At 43.8% G+C, this 15724-nt stretch overlaps 1 protein-coding gene and 1 long non-coding RNA gene across 4 annotated transcripts in view; both read right to left on the bottom strand.

Moving 5' to 3' along the window:
- LOC119490573 overlaps positions 1–15724 on the bottom strand; it is an 839978-nt gene that overhangs the window by 496107 nt on the left and 328147 nt on the right. The gene's annotated exons all lie outside the window — the stretch shown is intronic.
- Positions 1–15724, bottom strand: part of l1cama (L1 cell adhesion molecule, paralog a) — a 44653-nt gene that overhangs the window by 8675 nt on the left and 20254 nt on the right. For 2 of the 3 annotated variants that reach the window (XM_037774019.1, XM_037774018.1), the window contains exons 2-20: positions 14536–14898; positions 13207–13221; positions 11452–11554; positions 10719–10921; positions 8539–8661; positions 7909–8079; positions 6067–6181; positions 5680–5864; positions 4866–4997; positions 4626–4772; positions 3857–3968; positions 3340–3500; positions 2760–2919; positions 1797–1921; positions 1585–1686; positions 974–1171; positions 811–881; positions 496–721; positions 270–385 (exon numbers count right to left, since the gene is read on the bottom strand). In XM_037774019.1, coding sequence (XP_037629947.1) covers positions 270–385; positions 496–721; positions 811–881; positions 974–1171; positions 1585–1686; positions 1797–1921; positions 2760–2919; positions 3340–3500; positions 3857–3968; positions 4626–4772; positions 4866–4997; positions 5680–5864; positions 6067–6181; positions 7909–8079; positions 8539–8661; positions 10719–10921; positions 11452–11554; positions 13207–13221; positions 14536–14671 — 2601 coding nt within the window. In that variant the 5' untranslated portion in view covers positions 14672–14898. The remainder of the gene's footprint in view (positions 1–269; positions 386–495; positions 722–810; positions 882–973; positions 1172–1584; positions 1687–1796; positions 1922–2759; positions 2920–3339; positions 3501–3856; positions 3969–4625; positions 4773–4865; positions 4998–5679; positions 5865–6066; positions 6182–7908; positions 8080–8538; positions 8662–10718; positions 10922–11451; positions 11555–13206; positions 13222–14535; positions 14899–15724) is intronic. The other variant, XM_037774020.1, reaches the window with a different exon arrangement.

The raw sequence follows: 15724 nt of genomic DNA on the forward strand, positions 1-15724 counted from the left end.
AAAAGGATAAAGTATGAATGATGCATCAAAGACCTAAAAGAGAGAAAGGGAAGCAGTGCGACTAGAGTGTGATTCATTCTGAAGGTGAGATCATCTAAAGTACTAAAAAAAAAAAAAGGCTCTTCTCATCACAACCTTGAAACTAAAGAGACCTCTGCAGCCTTTGCCAAGCTAAGATCTGGCTGCCTCCGCTGTAAACCCAAAATATGTTTTATTCATGAGGACAGGGGCTGAATATGTTAGAGGCCAAACGACAGAGGAGACAGTACCTTGTATCCCAGCAGGTGTCCTCTGACTGTGTTTTTGTCTATTGCTGCCCAGTTCACCCTGATGGTAGTGCTGTTGATTGGTTCAACAGCCACATTCATTGGAGCCTCCAATGGAACTGAGAGACAATGACAGACAGGAGGGTGATAGGTGAGAAAGAATATTGAGTAGAAATATTCCCAGTAAAAGAAAAGCTGCTGAAAAAACAACCGTTTTAAAATATTTTACCATCTTCTCCTGAGTAGCCAATGACGGGGTCTGCTTCAGGTCCCCCCCCTTTCTCATTGACAGCCTGAACTTTGATCTCGAAGGCAGAAAAGTTGCCAATGTCGTTGATGGTGAAAGGCGGCGTGGTGGTGTAGTTGATGTGCCAGTTGGGCCCGCTGCCCACCACTCGCCTCCACAGCACCTGATACTTGAAGTCAGGTCCGTTGAAGTTACGTCTGTCCATTTCCTGCAGTGACAGCAACAGCAACCGTTAAATGCACAAACCCTTTTTCAAATTAGCTTCAGATAATTAGTACATTCAGGTAACAGATGTACCTCCCAGGTGATGACCAGGGTGTCTGGGTCGTTGGACTCACTCCTAACATCTTCAGGGTTATTGTCTGGAGCTGTAATTGGGGGGGGGGAAAAAGTCAATTGCCGTCAATTCCGGGTTCACTTGGAGAATGAATGTTTGTGGTTACAAAACACCGGCTCTAACCTTCAGCAGGTGTGTTGTGGATCTCAGATGGCTTGCTGGGGCCGCTCTTCCCCACATAATTGATGGCAATGACCCGGAAACGGTAGGACACGTAGGGCCACAGAGGGAGGCTGACACGCTCCTTGCTTCCTGTTACTCTCTTCAGCTCTTCCCAACCCCTCTCCTTTGAACCTTGATCCTCAAACTCAATCACATAATCTGCAGAAAGAGAGAGAGAGTCAAGAAGTGATGGAGAAGGAAGCAATAGACACATAAATAAACACTCTGTGAGCTTCACAATAGTCTGATGCTGCAGATCAAAAAATAATCCTGTCCAAGTAATGAAAACAGAGCAGCCTTTCATTTTGCCAGAGGGAGATGAGTGATATGGGTTTGTTGCTCTGAGTATTGGAGTTACACAAGATGAAAAGTTTTATATTTGCATTTTTGTGTGTGTATGTGTCTGAGTCAGTGCATATCCTCACTTGGTGGCACTATTACAAAACACAAAAATCAAATCACTATCCATACAAAAGCAGTTTTAGCATTGAGAAGAAAAACAGAGGACCAAAGAGACAGGTGTGTGCAGATGTGAATGTGTCTAAGTTTGAGTATGTGTGTCTGTACTAAACCTAGCACAGGGCTGTTGTGGTCGTCTCCAGGAGTCCAGCTGAGGGTGACTGCACGACGCTTCGCATCAGAGATCTGGAGGAGGACGGGAGGGTCTGGACGATCTGAGGGGGACAACGATAATATCATCACCACAACTACCTGCACACTGCACGTTTTAACAAATAGGGAAAAAGATAATGAGCATCATACAGTATATAATCAGTGATCTTACCCCATAAAGTGAAGGTGCCGCTGGCTTCAGCCATGTCGAGCTTAGTGATGACCTGACAGGTGTACACGCCCTCGTCATCTGTATCCACATTAGTTATTTTCAGGTCTGGTCCATCAAATGTATATCTGAGGAAATATGGTCATAATTGTTATCCTCATCTTCCTCACACTTTTTAATATGACTACCTCCCTTTATTAATTATCATTTCTCCCCTTGTCTACTATTTTTTTTTCCACCATGGTAAGGCCCCAATCAGACAGAGTGTGTTTTAGCAGCCTGTGGTGGCTTTTTGTAATTGTTTTCAATGAGGTTGAAGCGTTTTGCATGCTGCTTTTGCATTGCTGAGCACCTCGTGTTTTTACAGGAGCGCCCTGAATGCTTTGAGTTGAAAAAAAATCAACTCAGAGAAGTTCCCGACATCATTAGCATTTTTTTCTCATTGTGGTTACTTTTGCTGGATACCCGGAGTTTTTTGACTTTACCAACTGTAGTTACCATGATCTGAACACAAAACAGCAGGAGGCAACTTGAAATTTCAGGTAAGTTGTTTTCATTTATTTAAACTGTAACTATTAACTATTTTAACTATTAACTAACTATTTACAGTTCATGGTTTGTAATAAGGTACCGTTAGCACTCATTTGGTGGTTGCCTAGCAACATGTAATATAAAAAGATGCAGTGAACAGCAAAAAACACTGTCTGATTGGGCAACAGAAAGGCAGTGCGGTGCGCCAAACGCACTCTGTCTGATCAGGGCCATGATCAAGTCATTTATTTGTTTGTTTAAGCAACAGGAACAATACACATTTTCATTACATGGAGAAAAGAAATGTAATGTATATAGGGTATATACCTCCTGATTAGGCTTAAAACAACTAAACAAACAAATGGATAACCATCCTGTTAGTTATTTCTTATCCTCACTTTTGCCAGTTCTCTAATGCATAGAATTTAGTCTTACTTCTCGTCACTGTGGGACTCAAAGATCTTTTGATCGTCCTTTCTCCACTGAATGAGGGGAGAGCCGAGTTTGGGGTCAACGAGGGCCAGACAAGTGAAGATGGTTGTGTTTCCACGCTGCGCCTTCAGAGCCTGTGGAGGCGACAGGATCACTGTCCTGTCTGGAGGAGAGAGAAAGCAGACACACAATGCTGAGACTAGCTGCATGAGGTGCAACTAACATCAGCTGCTAAGGGACACAGTGTGGGGGTCTGTGTGTGTACCAACCACTCCTAAATACCATCTCAGAGCTTGGTTATAGGTGCAGACTACTTGTTTTCATATTTGGCAGCCTGGGACACACTCACAAGTTGGTTGTTAGAGGGCTTCAAAAACTTGGGGTGCCCAAAAAGGGGGCTAAACTTACTTGCAAAGTACTGCGCTGTCTCTGTTATCAATGGCAGCCGCCATATGAGAACTGAGTAGGCCTTTTGTGAATGTATTCTATGGCACCTTTAGTATTTGTGTCCTTGTATCATTCTTCTCTATGCGGACATAAATAAATTGTTTAAATGTGTGTGTGTGTGTGTGTGTTCACTCACTGAGTACTTCCAGCTCGGCACTGACAGACAAGTTGGTGGTCTGTACGGAGCATGTGTAGAAGCCGGTGTCGTCATGGGTGACGTTAAAGATCTCGAGCATCCCGTTGGTGAGCGGGTTGACTCTGGGATCCGCCAGAAGGGAGGAGGTGCTGGTGCTCTCCCTGACAAAGACACACACATGCACCCAAAAACATTAAACATTAGAAACTTGGCAAGCAGACTAAGAAATAAACCTTTTCAGCTACTGCAGGGGCTAATGAATTCACCAGTTCAATTGCCTATTTCTCCAAAAAGAGTCTGAGCTGAGCAGAGCCTGGTTGGACGCCTGCCACGCTGACAAAATTCACAGTCACAGCCCAGATGTAACAGTGTTTGGCTGTTAATTTATGCACATGAAGAGCTACCTACGCAATTATATCACATCTGTGAAATTTGTTAAAATGAAAATCTGCCCAACAACACGCTAGAATACATAATGCAATACAATGGAATAGAATAAGGTGGTTATATGCCTCACCATATGACTTTAGGTTTAGGAGAGCCAAAGGTCTCACACTCCAGTACCGCCTTCTGGCCCTCTGTGAATGTGTATGTGAGCCCATCCTCAGTAAGAATTTGGGGAGGCAGCTCTGAAACAACACACACACACAAACAGCAATGAGACACACACAGACCTACACACACGTGTTAATTTCGTTAACGAAAACTATGACGAAATATGTTCGTCAACGACTTTTTTTTCCATGACAAAGACGGGACGATGACACCTCAATCCTGACAATTGTGCTACTATAATGCATTAAGTTGGCAGTTTGCGGGTCAGGTTCGGGTGGTTGAGTTACGCATATTTTTACATGTTGGGCGGGCGGATCGGCTCTCATAACGGACCTGTGGGTGCAACTGAACCGTGCATCATTAATGAGCAGTCAGGAGGACTCGAACTAACTGCAAAGCTTCATTCTTAATCATTCAATCTGTGTTTTTCATCAGATAATGGTAAGATAAAATTTTATGTGAAATATGTTTGACTAAAATGACAAAAATGTTCAATATAATCTGATGACTAAACAGGACTAAGATTAAATAAAAAAAAAAAGCTAACAAAATTACGAGTAAAACATTTTGACTAAAATCGAGTTACTCCTCGGTGACTAAAACTGGACTAAAAATATGGAGGATAAAAATGACTAAAATGTGACTGAAATTAATAAGCACTTTCATCTTAAAACTAAGACTAAATCTAAAATAGCTGCCAAAATTAACTCTGTTTAATAAGTGACATTCACCAATGACATAGACGTTGGTGTTGGTGAGGATGTTCCCATGCTTGTTGGAGGCCTGGCACTGGTAAATGGCAGTGTCTCCAAAGCTGACATCCATTAGGATCAGAGATCCGCTCGCTGTCAGAGAACGTCTGGGGTCATTGTCGGTTTCTGTTAAAAAAACAAAAAAAACATGCAGTCAGATCATGCACAGTGCCCCGAGGCTGTGTGTTGAGGTATTTGCAGTTGGGTGTATGCACTGACCTGAGAGAGGGATCCCGTTGATGGTCCAGCTGATGGTGGGAGAGGGGATGCCGTCTGCCTGGCAGTCCAGCCTGACAGTCTCACCTGGGGCGTATAACTGACTGGGTGGCTCCTTGATCCAGTAGGGAGCCGCTACAAGGGTCAGGATATATTAATTACACACAGTGCTAGTAAAACAGTACCAAACCTTTACATAAGACAGTACTCAGTGAGACTGAGGGGTTGAGATTGATAGGTCACACCCTACAAGTTGTCAAATACTTTATAAACCTTTTTCTAATAACAAAGCTAACAGGTGACTGATAATGATTTTGCATTAGTTGCTAATTGTGAAGCAGGTTATATACCTGGCACCTGGCTAAACTTAATGAATATAAGATACAGTAATGTTATCAACTGTGAATGTGGATTACTGTAGTTACATTATATAGGAAAATCACAATAAATGCTCAAATCATCCTTATTTCACATGCAAACTGCTAGGGCTGCCCCCATCTTAGTCGATTAGTCGACTAGTCGGTCGTTTTGGTCTTAGTCGACTAAGATTTCTTTAGTTGATTAGTCGTTTTTTATGCATATTTCATGCTGAATGACTTATTTCCAAGAAACTTATAAGCACATCTCTGGTAAACACAAGATTTAAAGTGGTGCTTTTGTGTGATTCTTTGTGGAGAAACTCATCTTCACAGATCGATTAGTCGACAAAATTGTATGAGTGTTAGTCGACTAAGAATCTTTTGGTCGAGGACAGCGCTACAAACTATTGTATGTATGTATGTGTGTGTGTGTGTGTATATGAGTGGGGGTGACATACCTTCCACAGTCACGGTGTAAGTGTGTGTGGCCTTCCCTTGGGAGTTCTCAGCTATACACTGGTACTCGCCCCCGTCGCTCTCGGAGATATTACTGAAGCGCAGGCGGCGGTTGAACATGTCTTGAATAACCCGTATTTCAGACATCTCGCCGTCCTTCCTCACCCACGAAACTGTGGGAGTTGGACTGAAGAGGAGGAGGAGAGAGGAGAGGAAGAGGTACAGCAGGGATGGGAAGGACGGAGGGATGCAACAGAAGAGAACAGAGAGAGGTGGGAGGTAAGAAGAGGGGAGAGAGATGGATGAGAGGCAGATAAGATTGATTAAAAGGTGCGGCTCAAGTTTTCTGATTGATGGGGGCAGGAACATGTGTGCACGCAGACACTCACAGGCCTTGGACGATGCACTCAAGCTCCATGGTCTCGCCCCTGAGGGTTTGGTAAATGCTGTGGCTTCCAGTAGGTCTCATCATGTGGGGCCTCCTGTTCCGCAGTACGGAGTTGGCTGGAGAAAGAGCGAAGGAAACACAAAGACGGAGGAGAGAGAGATTCATACATATGTATGGGTAATTTTCAAATTGCCGTGCTGCTGACACAGCAGCCACTTTAGAGACTCTGACACACACACACACACACACACACACACACACACACACACACAGATGCAGGGTTTGGAATCATGTGGAGAAGACTTTACCTTTCTAACAACACATCATCGTACAGATTCTCTACACACACACAGAGGTCTCATGTTAACATGTGCTCGTGTTTCTGACCTCTAGTTGGGCCACAGATGCTGGGAGCCACATCTCAGTGTGAGCTGCATCTCATTACCGCTGGGCTGAGGAGGTGATGGGCCCCCCGTCGGCTCCGTGACCGTCTACTGGAGACGGTAGTGCTTTGGTCAGCACAACATGCCACCACATGGGGGGAGTTGACTTTGGTTTAACTATGAGGCCTCAGGGGTACTCAACTAATTTTCATGCTGACTATTTGTCATACTGTCTGTGCCAATTTGATATACAGACCTATAAAGTGTTTTCTGTAACAGATTTCTCTTATATAAAGAAAACAAGTGAGAAGAGAGATTTTTAAAGGATGTTACTGTCAATCCATACAGGCCATCTTCCAAAATGAATGTACTAAACAAAACAAAATGCAAGTATCAAGGACAGTGTAAACCTGATCTTAAAGTAGGGCTGGGCGATAATTCAATATGATTATTGATATAATTTATCGTCTTTCAATGGAATCGTATCATGCTGAAATCATATATCGAGATATCGTGATGCACAATTACGTTGTCTAAATTGATGATAACAAGCATGTTAACTCAAATTTCAATCTGAATTGATAAGAATTTTGCTCATGGGAATACCCCAGTGTAGTTGAATCAATCGTGATTTATTACACAACTTTGTTGAATACCCGATTCTGATTGGTGAATCATGGCGTTTTACGGTCTTCCATTTCTTTATAACAGACCGTTGTTATGTATAACAGACCGTTGCTATGGGCGCAGTTCTGATGTCGGACTCTGGTGGACCGTTTTTGTGTCAAATAATTGATTTCTTAAGTAAGTAGCCATGTAATACACGGGATAATGTACAGCTAGCGGGTCATTGTCGTGAAATAAACCCCTTCAGGGCGATGCAAAACCGTCCACAATGCAGCATCGCCCTGTCTGAGTTTATTTCACAACAATGACCGGCTGGCTGTACATTATCCCTTACATATAACGTTACCGAGATATGAAATGACCTATATCGAGATAGAAGGTTTTGTTAATATCGCCCAGCCCTATCTTAAAGTTTCGGTTCACCCAAATGACAAAGATTATATAAATAACCATGCAGGCAGCAGCATGGCTCTAGGGATGGCAATGCTTGTCTGTCGGATGGTTGGCCTATCCACCACTTTGGTTCAGACTGAAATATCTCAACAACTTTTGAATGAATTGCCATGACATTTTGTACATACAGCCCTGGTTCCCAGATAATGAATCCTAAAGTCTTTGGTGATCCTTTGACTATTCTTCTAGTGGCACCATGTAGTTTGAGAGAAATAGTTCAAAAGCTATTTGATGGATTGCTATGAAAATTTGCCCATCGCATTTTATTGCTTTAAAATCTGAATAAAAGCAGTCGTAGCCTAAAGATGCATCTCTGGAACTCAGATCAGTCTACTGTCAGTCTACTGTGAGCCAATCAGTTGATCCGGAGTAAAACTCACAGGGGTTTACAGTCAGAGTGATGGGCTCCTTTGCCAGAATGGTGCGTGTCGCCAGGTACTGGACATTGCAGGTGTAGTCAACCCTGCTGTCCTCAGTCGTCAAATGGGCAAAGTACAGGTTACCATCTTTCCCCACCACCACCCGATCACTCAGCTGGATATGGCGTAGCTCTGTAGAGAGAGGGAGAGAGGAAATGAGAGAGACATTGATGACAGATAGAAGCTGTGGGAAAATGAGAAACAAGGGAGAGAGACTGAGGAGCTTAACAAGAGGAGAGGAAATAGAAGAGGGAGGCATAGAGATACAATAGGATGAGAGAAATAGAAAAATTATGATAAAGAGATATCGGTGAATAGGGGTATGAATAGACTCTGCTCAGCCTACAAAAGGTACTGAAGACATTTAAAAAAACTAAAAACTAAAAAACATCCAGGACAGATAAATGCATGAAAGGATATTCTGTACATTGAGAAAGAAAGAAAGATAACTCAGAAAATAAATAATCAACTACCTCACTGGGATGTGAGTGGACAATAAAAGGATAGATAGATAGATAGTCTAAGTAGCAGATTCATCAAGGAGACAGGAAGGATGTAATGGAAGGAGAGATGGAAAGGTAATGTACTCACTCCAGTCCATCCAGTGGATGATGGGCTCCATAGAGCTCTGCGGGGGGTTACACTCCAGAACGATACTGTGTCCCTCTTCAGACTTCGCAATAACCTTCTTCTCTTTCTGTTGGGATGGGAGAACTAAAGGGAGGCAAGTGAGGAAAAACACACAGCTGTGAGTCTGCGTAGACACTAGGGGTGTAAGAAAATATTGAAAATATCGAGTATTGCAATATTATGTTTTGTGATACTGTATTGATTCCCTAAAACACTGAATCGATTGTTAACTAATAGTTTACATGAAAAGATGAACTCAGTCAATACTTTATTTCATATGCAAAGATATGCACCATCTCAGTGTATGTGTCCTCTCTACATAGTGCTATGATGTTGGATGTTGCAGGGACTGGGATAAATGCAAATGCAGATCCAACTGTTCTGATTGCATTAGAAAGTGAACTTTTTTTACTCTGATTTTATGCAACTGGCGGTGCGTTCTTTATGACAGTTTTCCTAAAATTTGTTTTTAAAAATCGCAGTATATCGCCTTGCTTAAAGCATTGCAATATATCGCAATTAGGGCTATCAACTTTTACACGATAATAACATATTAATGCAAATTCGTTTTTTTAACGCATTAACGCAGTTTTAAAGCTAGAGTGAAGATACTGGCATCATATGAAACTAGAAAAACCTAAGGAATCCATTGGCGAAGGAGGCTACTTAACACATCAAAATTACGCTAAATTTGGGTGAGGAAAAACTGGCCTTTTTCAAGAGGGTCTCTTGACCTCTGACCTCAAGATATGTGAAGGAAAATGGGTTCTATGGGTACCCACAAGTCTTCTCTTTACAGACATGCCCACTTTATGATAATCACATGTAGCTTTAGGCAAGTCATAGTCAAGTCAACACACTGACAGCTGTTGTTGCCTGTTGGGCTGCAGTTTACCATGTTATGATTTGAGCATATTTTTATGCTAAATGCAGTACCTGTGAGGGTTTCTGGACAATGATTGTGCATTTGCATGAAGCAGCATATTTGCCCTCTCCCATGTTGATAAGTTTTAAATGCTTGACAAATCTCCCTTCAAGGTATATTTTGAACAGATAAAAAATGTGTGATTAATTTGCGATTAATCACAATTAACTACGGACAATCGTGCGATTAAATATTTGAATCAACTGATAGCCCTAATCGATATATATATATAATTGTAACCCCTGTATCATGATACGTATCATATCTCCAGATTCTTGCCAATACACAGCTCTAGTAGATACACACACGTGTATACAAACATGTACACAACCTGTGCACACATTTACGGTGTCATGAAAAGATTTCCTGAGGCAATCCGCATCACAAGTCAACTTAAACACACAATGCAGTGAACAGGGAGTTTGTAAATCCCCATTTGAGGAACTTTAAGCGCGTGATAAGGCGCCGGGTTGTCTTTTGCCTCGCAGAAGTAGACTGATATGATTTGTGATTCATATGTGCCCCCCCCCCTCCCCTCCTCTGCCCATTGTTGATAACCCCACAGGAGCTACTGAAGAGTGCTTCACATGACATCAACTCAAGAGCGTTTCTGGGGAAACCGTTGTCAGGGAAACTGTGAAGGAAGGAGGTCGCCCAGGAGAGCACCAGTCACACAGGTGGATGGATACACAGAGGTGCTCTTTACTTTTGCCCAGGGGCCCCTGTGTGTGTGTCTGCATGTGTGTATATGCTGATTATCATGTTATTGCATGTAATTATGTTTGGTGGCGGTTCTCGGAGCTCTCGGTGTGAGCCTCCATCTGCTAACAAATGAGCTCTCTATAAAGAAGGGCAAGGGAAAGGTTTATACGCCGGCTCCGCTCACAGCTTTGTAACTGCTCTGTTATTGCTGATAAAAAGCAACAACAACACAGCTCGCTTCTAATCTGGACCTTGAAGGCATTTACAGGAGCTCTAACACCGACACTGACATCCATAAAAGACGCATAACTCCTCTGATGTGGTGCAACTTATTTGAAAACATATCAGAGGAGGTTTGATTAGTTTGATACGATTTAAAATGGTGTGATTCGCCTCTCAAGGCTAAAGCAAAATGATTACCAATCAGCAAATGCTCACTGAGCATGACGGAATTTGAATATTCAAATTAGCTGTCTCAGTAACTGGTCAGTGGCTGTCGTCAGCGTGTTCTTACCATCAGTGTTGAGTTTGGCCTCGTTAGAGACGGCCGTCCCCAGCTCGTTGGATGCGTAGCAGACATATTTGGCTTGGTACTGCTTCAGGTTGTCCATAGTGTTACTGAGTGTGTAGAATGCGAATGAGCCAGAGCGCTCAGAAACCTTCAGCTCTGGGTCACTGCCTGGGTCAAACTCCTCTCCATCCTTTGTCCATCGGAAACTTGAGCGAAGAAAAAAGAAGAAACAGTAACGCTGATGGGAGAGTGTTCACTCAAATATTATCAAAGTAAAAAAAAAAAATCATTTCCATGCCTTTGAAGAAGCAGGTTTTTTTAACCCACACAAGATGTCCTTACATGTCACTGGATTCGAGGCCGCACATGAATTGATGCAAAATGTACACGAGATGCCCCAGTGGGACTCATAAGCTTGTGCTGTGTAATTGCGATATTCATCTTTTCCTTGGCAATTGGAGCAGTTTTCCACTTCAGAGCCGCTAAGACACTCTGAAAAGATTGCTCGAGGGCTTAATGACATTCATCCCTTGTTGAAATGGGAAATCTGACTGGGAGAAGCTGTGCTCTCATGTAATACTAATGTGTAGATGTCAGCTGAACAAGGAGAGGGAAGGTCACCGTCTAAAAAGATAACCAGTGGCGAGGCTCCTCCCTGACTAATATAGCATCCTCAGACTGGATGTGTTTGTGTGTGTGTGTGTGTGTGTGTGTGCGTGTGTGTGTGCTGACTAACATGGGTAGAGGGTTGCCGGTGGCTTCACAGCTCATGACGAGGTCTTCAACGCTAAACACGGTGACAGACTCCGGCTGTGTGATGATCATCGGAGGCCTCTTGACTGCAAAAGGACCAAAAACAGAGTCAGTGCTGTCACAACAAATCAGAGGTGCATGTTCTCTTACATACCTATATGGTTTAAATAGACAGAGACACACTCAGAATAGCGCTGCAGTCTTCACATGACCTGCTTTCATGCTGCTGTAATAACTCCAGCTGTGACACACACACATATATCATCCCATTGTAACCACACACATCTCTACGGCTCTCAGCAAAGAGCACGGAATAACCAGAGATACAACTCATTTAAATAGTTTAACAGCTGCCGATAAGTATATTCAGTCAATATCACTTAAAAAGACTCCCCAGAGAAAGAGATGAAATGTAGGCCGAGGGAAAGAGTGAGAGTAAGAGAGCGGGCAGAGAAAATGGGCTGAGATGAGAGGAAATTGATATAGAATAATGTAAGAGGGAGAGTTCATGTAAAAGAGATATATGGCACAGTGAGACAGAGAGATAGGCCGAGGGAGGGAAAGAGTCTGTGGGGAAATGAAGCAGGGATTTTGAAAGGAAAAAAAGTAATGACCACCAGACGAGGTTTCACCCTCTCTGTCGCCACTGTCCATAACAGCCATAAAGCAATGCCTCGATAGCAGACTCATAAAAGCCAACACGCTGGGATTCGCTGTGAATACTAGTATTGAACCAGCATGTTTGATTTTCCCATTCTTTACGGCCCATGTCGTATTTTTATGTTCTGTTTTACAATAGTTATAGACAGAAATATAAATCCTTTTTCTCCACATGGCTTCAGTGACTCTGTTTGCGGTGGAATAGAGGTCACAGCTTGATACTTGTTGGTAGAGTCTTTACATAATTTGACTTTGAGGGAAAGAGACAGAGCCTGAGATGAATTTACATTATGTAGGTGAATGGGTAAAGGAGGACACAGGATGGACGGAGGGGGGGCTGGGGTAGATGAGGAGAAGGCGGTGAAGGTGGAGAGCTGAGCGGACAAGGGGAGATGGATGGAAGTGCAGCAAAGAGAGAGCACATGCAGAGCGCCAGAGAAAGGGGAGACAGAGGTAGAAGGGGGAAAAAAACAAACAAGGGGTAGATTCACGGAGATTTAGAAAAAGACCGATAGGAAGAGTGAGGGAATTTAATGAAAGAATTCCCACTGATACAGGAAATAAGCCCATTTCCGCAGCTGATCAAATTGGAGTTTGGGCTTGCGGGCGCAGCTCCATTATTGGCAGAGGAGGAGGAGAGGAGCCGGTGCTTAGTGCCTTAACTCCTCTTTATTTCCCCACGTCTTTGATCTGACAGCCCTGCTGCCTCCGTACAGACAGCAGCTCCTCACACTTCCTCCTCCCTGCTCCTACAGGGATCTCACCTACTGGGAGCCGATGAGGCTGAACACACATACAGAAACGTGTTCACAACATAACACACACACACACACACACACACACACTCACGTGCATGACACTGAGACAGACGCATAAACACGGACACACACATGCAATCATAATAACACTGCAAATGCACACTAATGCTTGATTCATTAAAGTGCAGCACAGTGCGACGGGACTTTGAATGTGCGCTGGATGGAAAATAACCTCTCTGTCATAATGAAAGTGTTTACAACAAGCTTTGCCAGCACCTGCATTAAGACAGATAGAAGTCAATAAAGTTAAAAGCACTTACGATCACTTATGTGGTCTGTTAGTCCACAGGGGAGGCCAGAGAAAAGGCAATGAGGGAAAAAATATTTTAGTTACAGTAAACAAGAAGGAGAAAAGATAGTTAATACATAGACAGGCTGATAGATAGATACAGTAGATAGATAGAAAGATAGATAGATAGATAGATAGATAGATAGATAGATAGACAGACAACCAGACAGACAGATAGACAGATAGACAGATAGACAGACAGATAGATAGATAGACAGATAGATAGATAGGTAGATAGATAGATGTTTCACTGATAATTGAACAACAAGTATGATACATGGATGATAAAGCAGTGTAATGTCTCCCGTAATGGAGCTTAGCTTTTAACCCCGGCCTCCTTGACACAGATTCTAACGCACATCTCCTGTATTGATCCTGATCACTGCCCCGGTTCCTCTCATTGACATGGCAGAGGCTCGCTAATTGAAAGGCAGGGGACACCTTGACCTTTTACATCTGTGACCTACTCCTCCTTCCTCCTCCTCATCATCCTCCCTTCATCCTCCTCGGCCCTCTCTCACCTCTGTGTCACCTCCCTCCCTTTGGGAATTAGACTGGGCGATTTACTGCATTTCATCAACATTTACAGGTCATGCATGTGTGTGCGTGCATGAGCGATATCTTGTTTGTACACACACTTTTGAAGTGTGTGTGGGCGGTGAAGGACTGTGACTCACTGCGAGTGCTCTTAGATAAAGAGTGAACAACAAAAGCAGCAGTGGAAACAATATTCCCTCTTTCTCTATTGGAGCTCTGTGGGCAGGCCGGCAGCAGCCGAGGAGATGAAGATCAATTTCCCTGCAGGGCCACGAGCTCAGCTGTATTTCTAATGCCCACATATTGCATCGAGGAGGAGGAGGAGGAGGGAGAAATGAGAGAGAGTGAGGAAAAACCTTGCTGGATTTTTTTGTTGTATAACTGGATTGTTGATTAAATTACTCCCCAATCAGATTCTGGTTTGCACCAAGGAAACCAGATCAATAGTGGGACTAATCAATGCAGTATGAGGGGATCAATTACAAAGTAATTAGACACACCACAGGCACAGATGAGCGCTAACCAAAGGAACCTCAGACAGCGTAGTATTTCAAGCATAATGGCGCAATCCAACCCTGAATATTGAGGTTACTGAAAGAGAAACATGTGTTCATTCAGCTCATTTGCACTAATTAATCATGATGAAAGATCATTATTAGCGTGCTTTGATGAATCAACAATGTAATTAACACAACAAATAGATCTTTGAACCTGATGGAAGCATTCAGCTATCGTGAATGGTGCGATATGAATCCGTACTCACAGTTGGCGGGTATGTGTATGGCTGCTTGGCTGGGCTGGGCAGCGAGGGAGAGGAGGATGAGGAGTGGGAGGAGGAGGAGGAGGCGAGAGGAGCACTGCCCCCTACTGCCAACCTGCTGTCGCTGCGTGTGAGGCATTGCTCACTGTCCCATCAAAGTCCCACCTGCTCACACACGTACAGTAAAACGCACGCAGAGGGCAACCTCACACACACACACACACACTTGTGCAGAGGCTTTGTTTGTTTTCCAAGAGGCCTCGGCTTTGCCTCGTACGTCCCTTCTTGTCTTCTCTCTTTTTTTTCCTCTCTCTCCTTTCGCTCTCCTCTATAAGTCAGGTCCACGCCCTCCTGCTGGTCTCCACTCTGAAACATAAAAGAGAGGGGGGAGGTGAGGGGAGGAGAAGCGAGAGGGAGGGGCAGAGAGGGGCCATGTGTCAGAATGGAAGAAAAATTACCCTGCACCATGTGGTCAGACCTATACACAGACTGAGACATGGAGTTAACACACCAATCAAGGGTCATCCCAACAAAAAGCACCAACAATGCCTATCACTGAACCTGTTCCTGCAGAAAAAAATCTCCATTTGGTTAATTACATGACCGGTGGCCCATATGGAAGAGCCAGTCAGCAGGACAGATGGACAGAATACCACAACAAGAAGCTGAACAGAGCCTCGCAGCACCCAGATGGGCTGTGGACAGACGAATGCAGATGGATGAAGTGTCAAATCAGATAATACGCAAGACAGACAGACAAATAGTTGATAATTAGGTTGACTGCGTTGCACGAAACTGCACAGTCCGCGGGTGATAGTGCAGCGATAAGTGTGCGATAAAGATGCTATCAGTCATGGCGAGCGAGGCGAACCACCCCTGCTAGGAGTCTATCCGTTCTCCATCTGTACCCTTGGATCTGGTCCTCGCCACAACGCGCAGGCTGTCCTCCCCCGCGGCACCACGTGGCGCAGCCCGCTGACTGTTTACACTACTCAAGTATCACACGCAAAGAACTGTTTTAGCACGCCGTGATCAAGACGTACATGTGAGACAAAAGAAAGTGGCGATAATAGAGAGAGAGGAGGCTTATATTTGGCAGCTCTGCGGTAAATGGCAGCCTGATTGAAAGAGTTCTGGCTCTGCATGCCGCTGTTTGTTGGCATTGCCACAACGGAGTGACGGGTGACCTTGG

The sequence above is a fragment of the Sebastes umbrosus genome, chromosome 6 (genome assembly GCF_015220745.1).
Source record: "Sebastes umbrosus isolate fSebUmb1 chromosome 6, fSebUmb1.pri, whole genome shotgun sequence".
NCBI lineage: Eukaryota > Metazoa > Chordata > Actinopteri > Perciformes > Sebastidae > Sebastes > Sebastes umbrosus.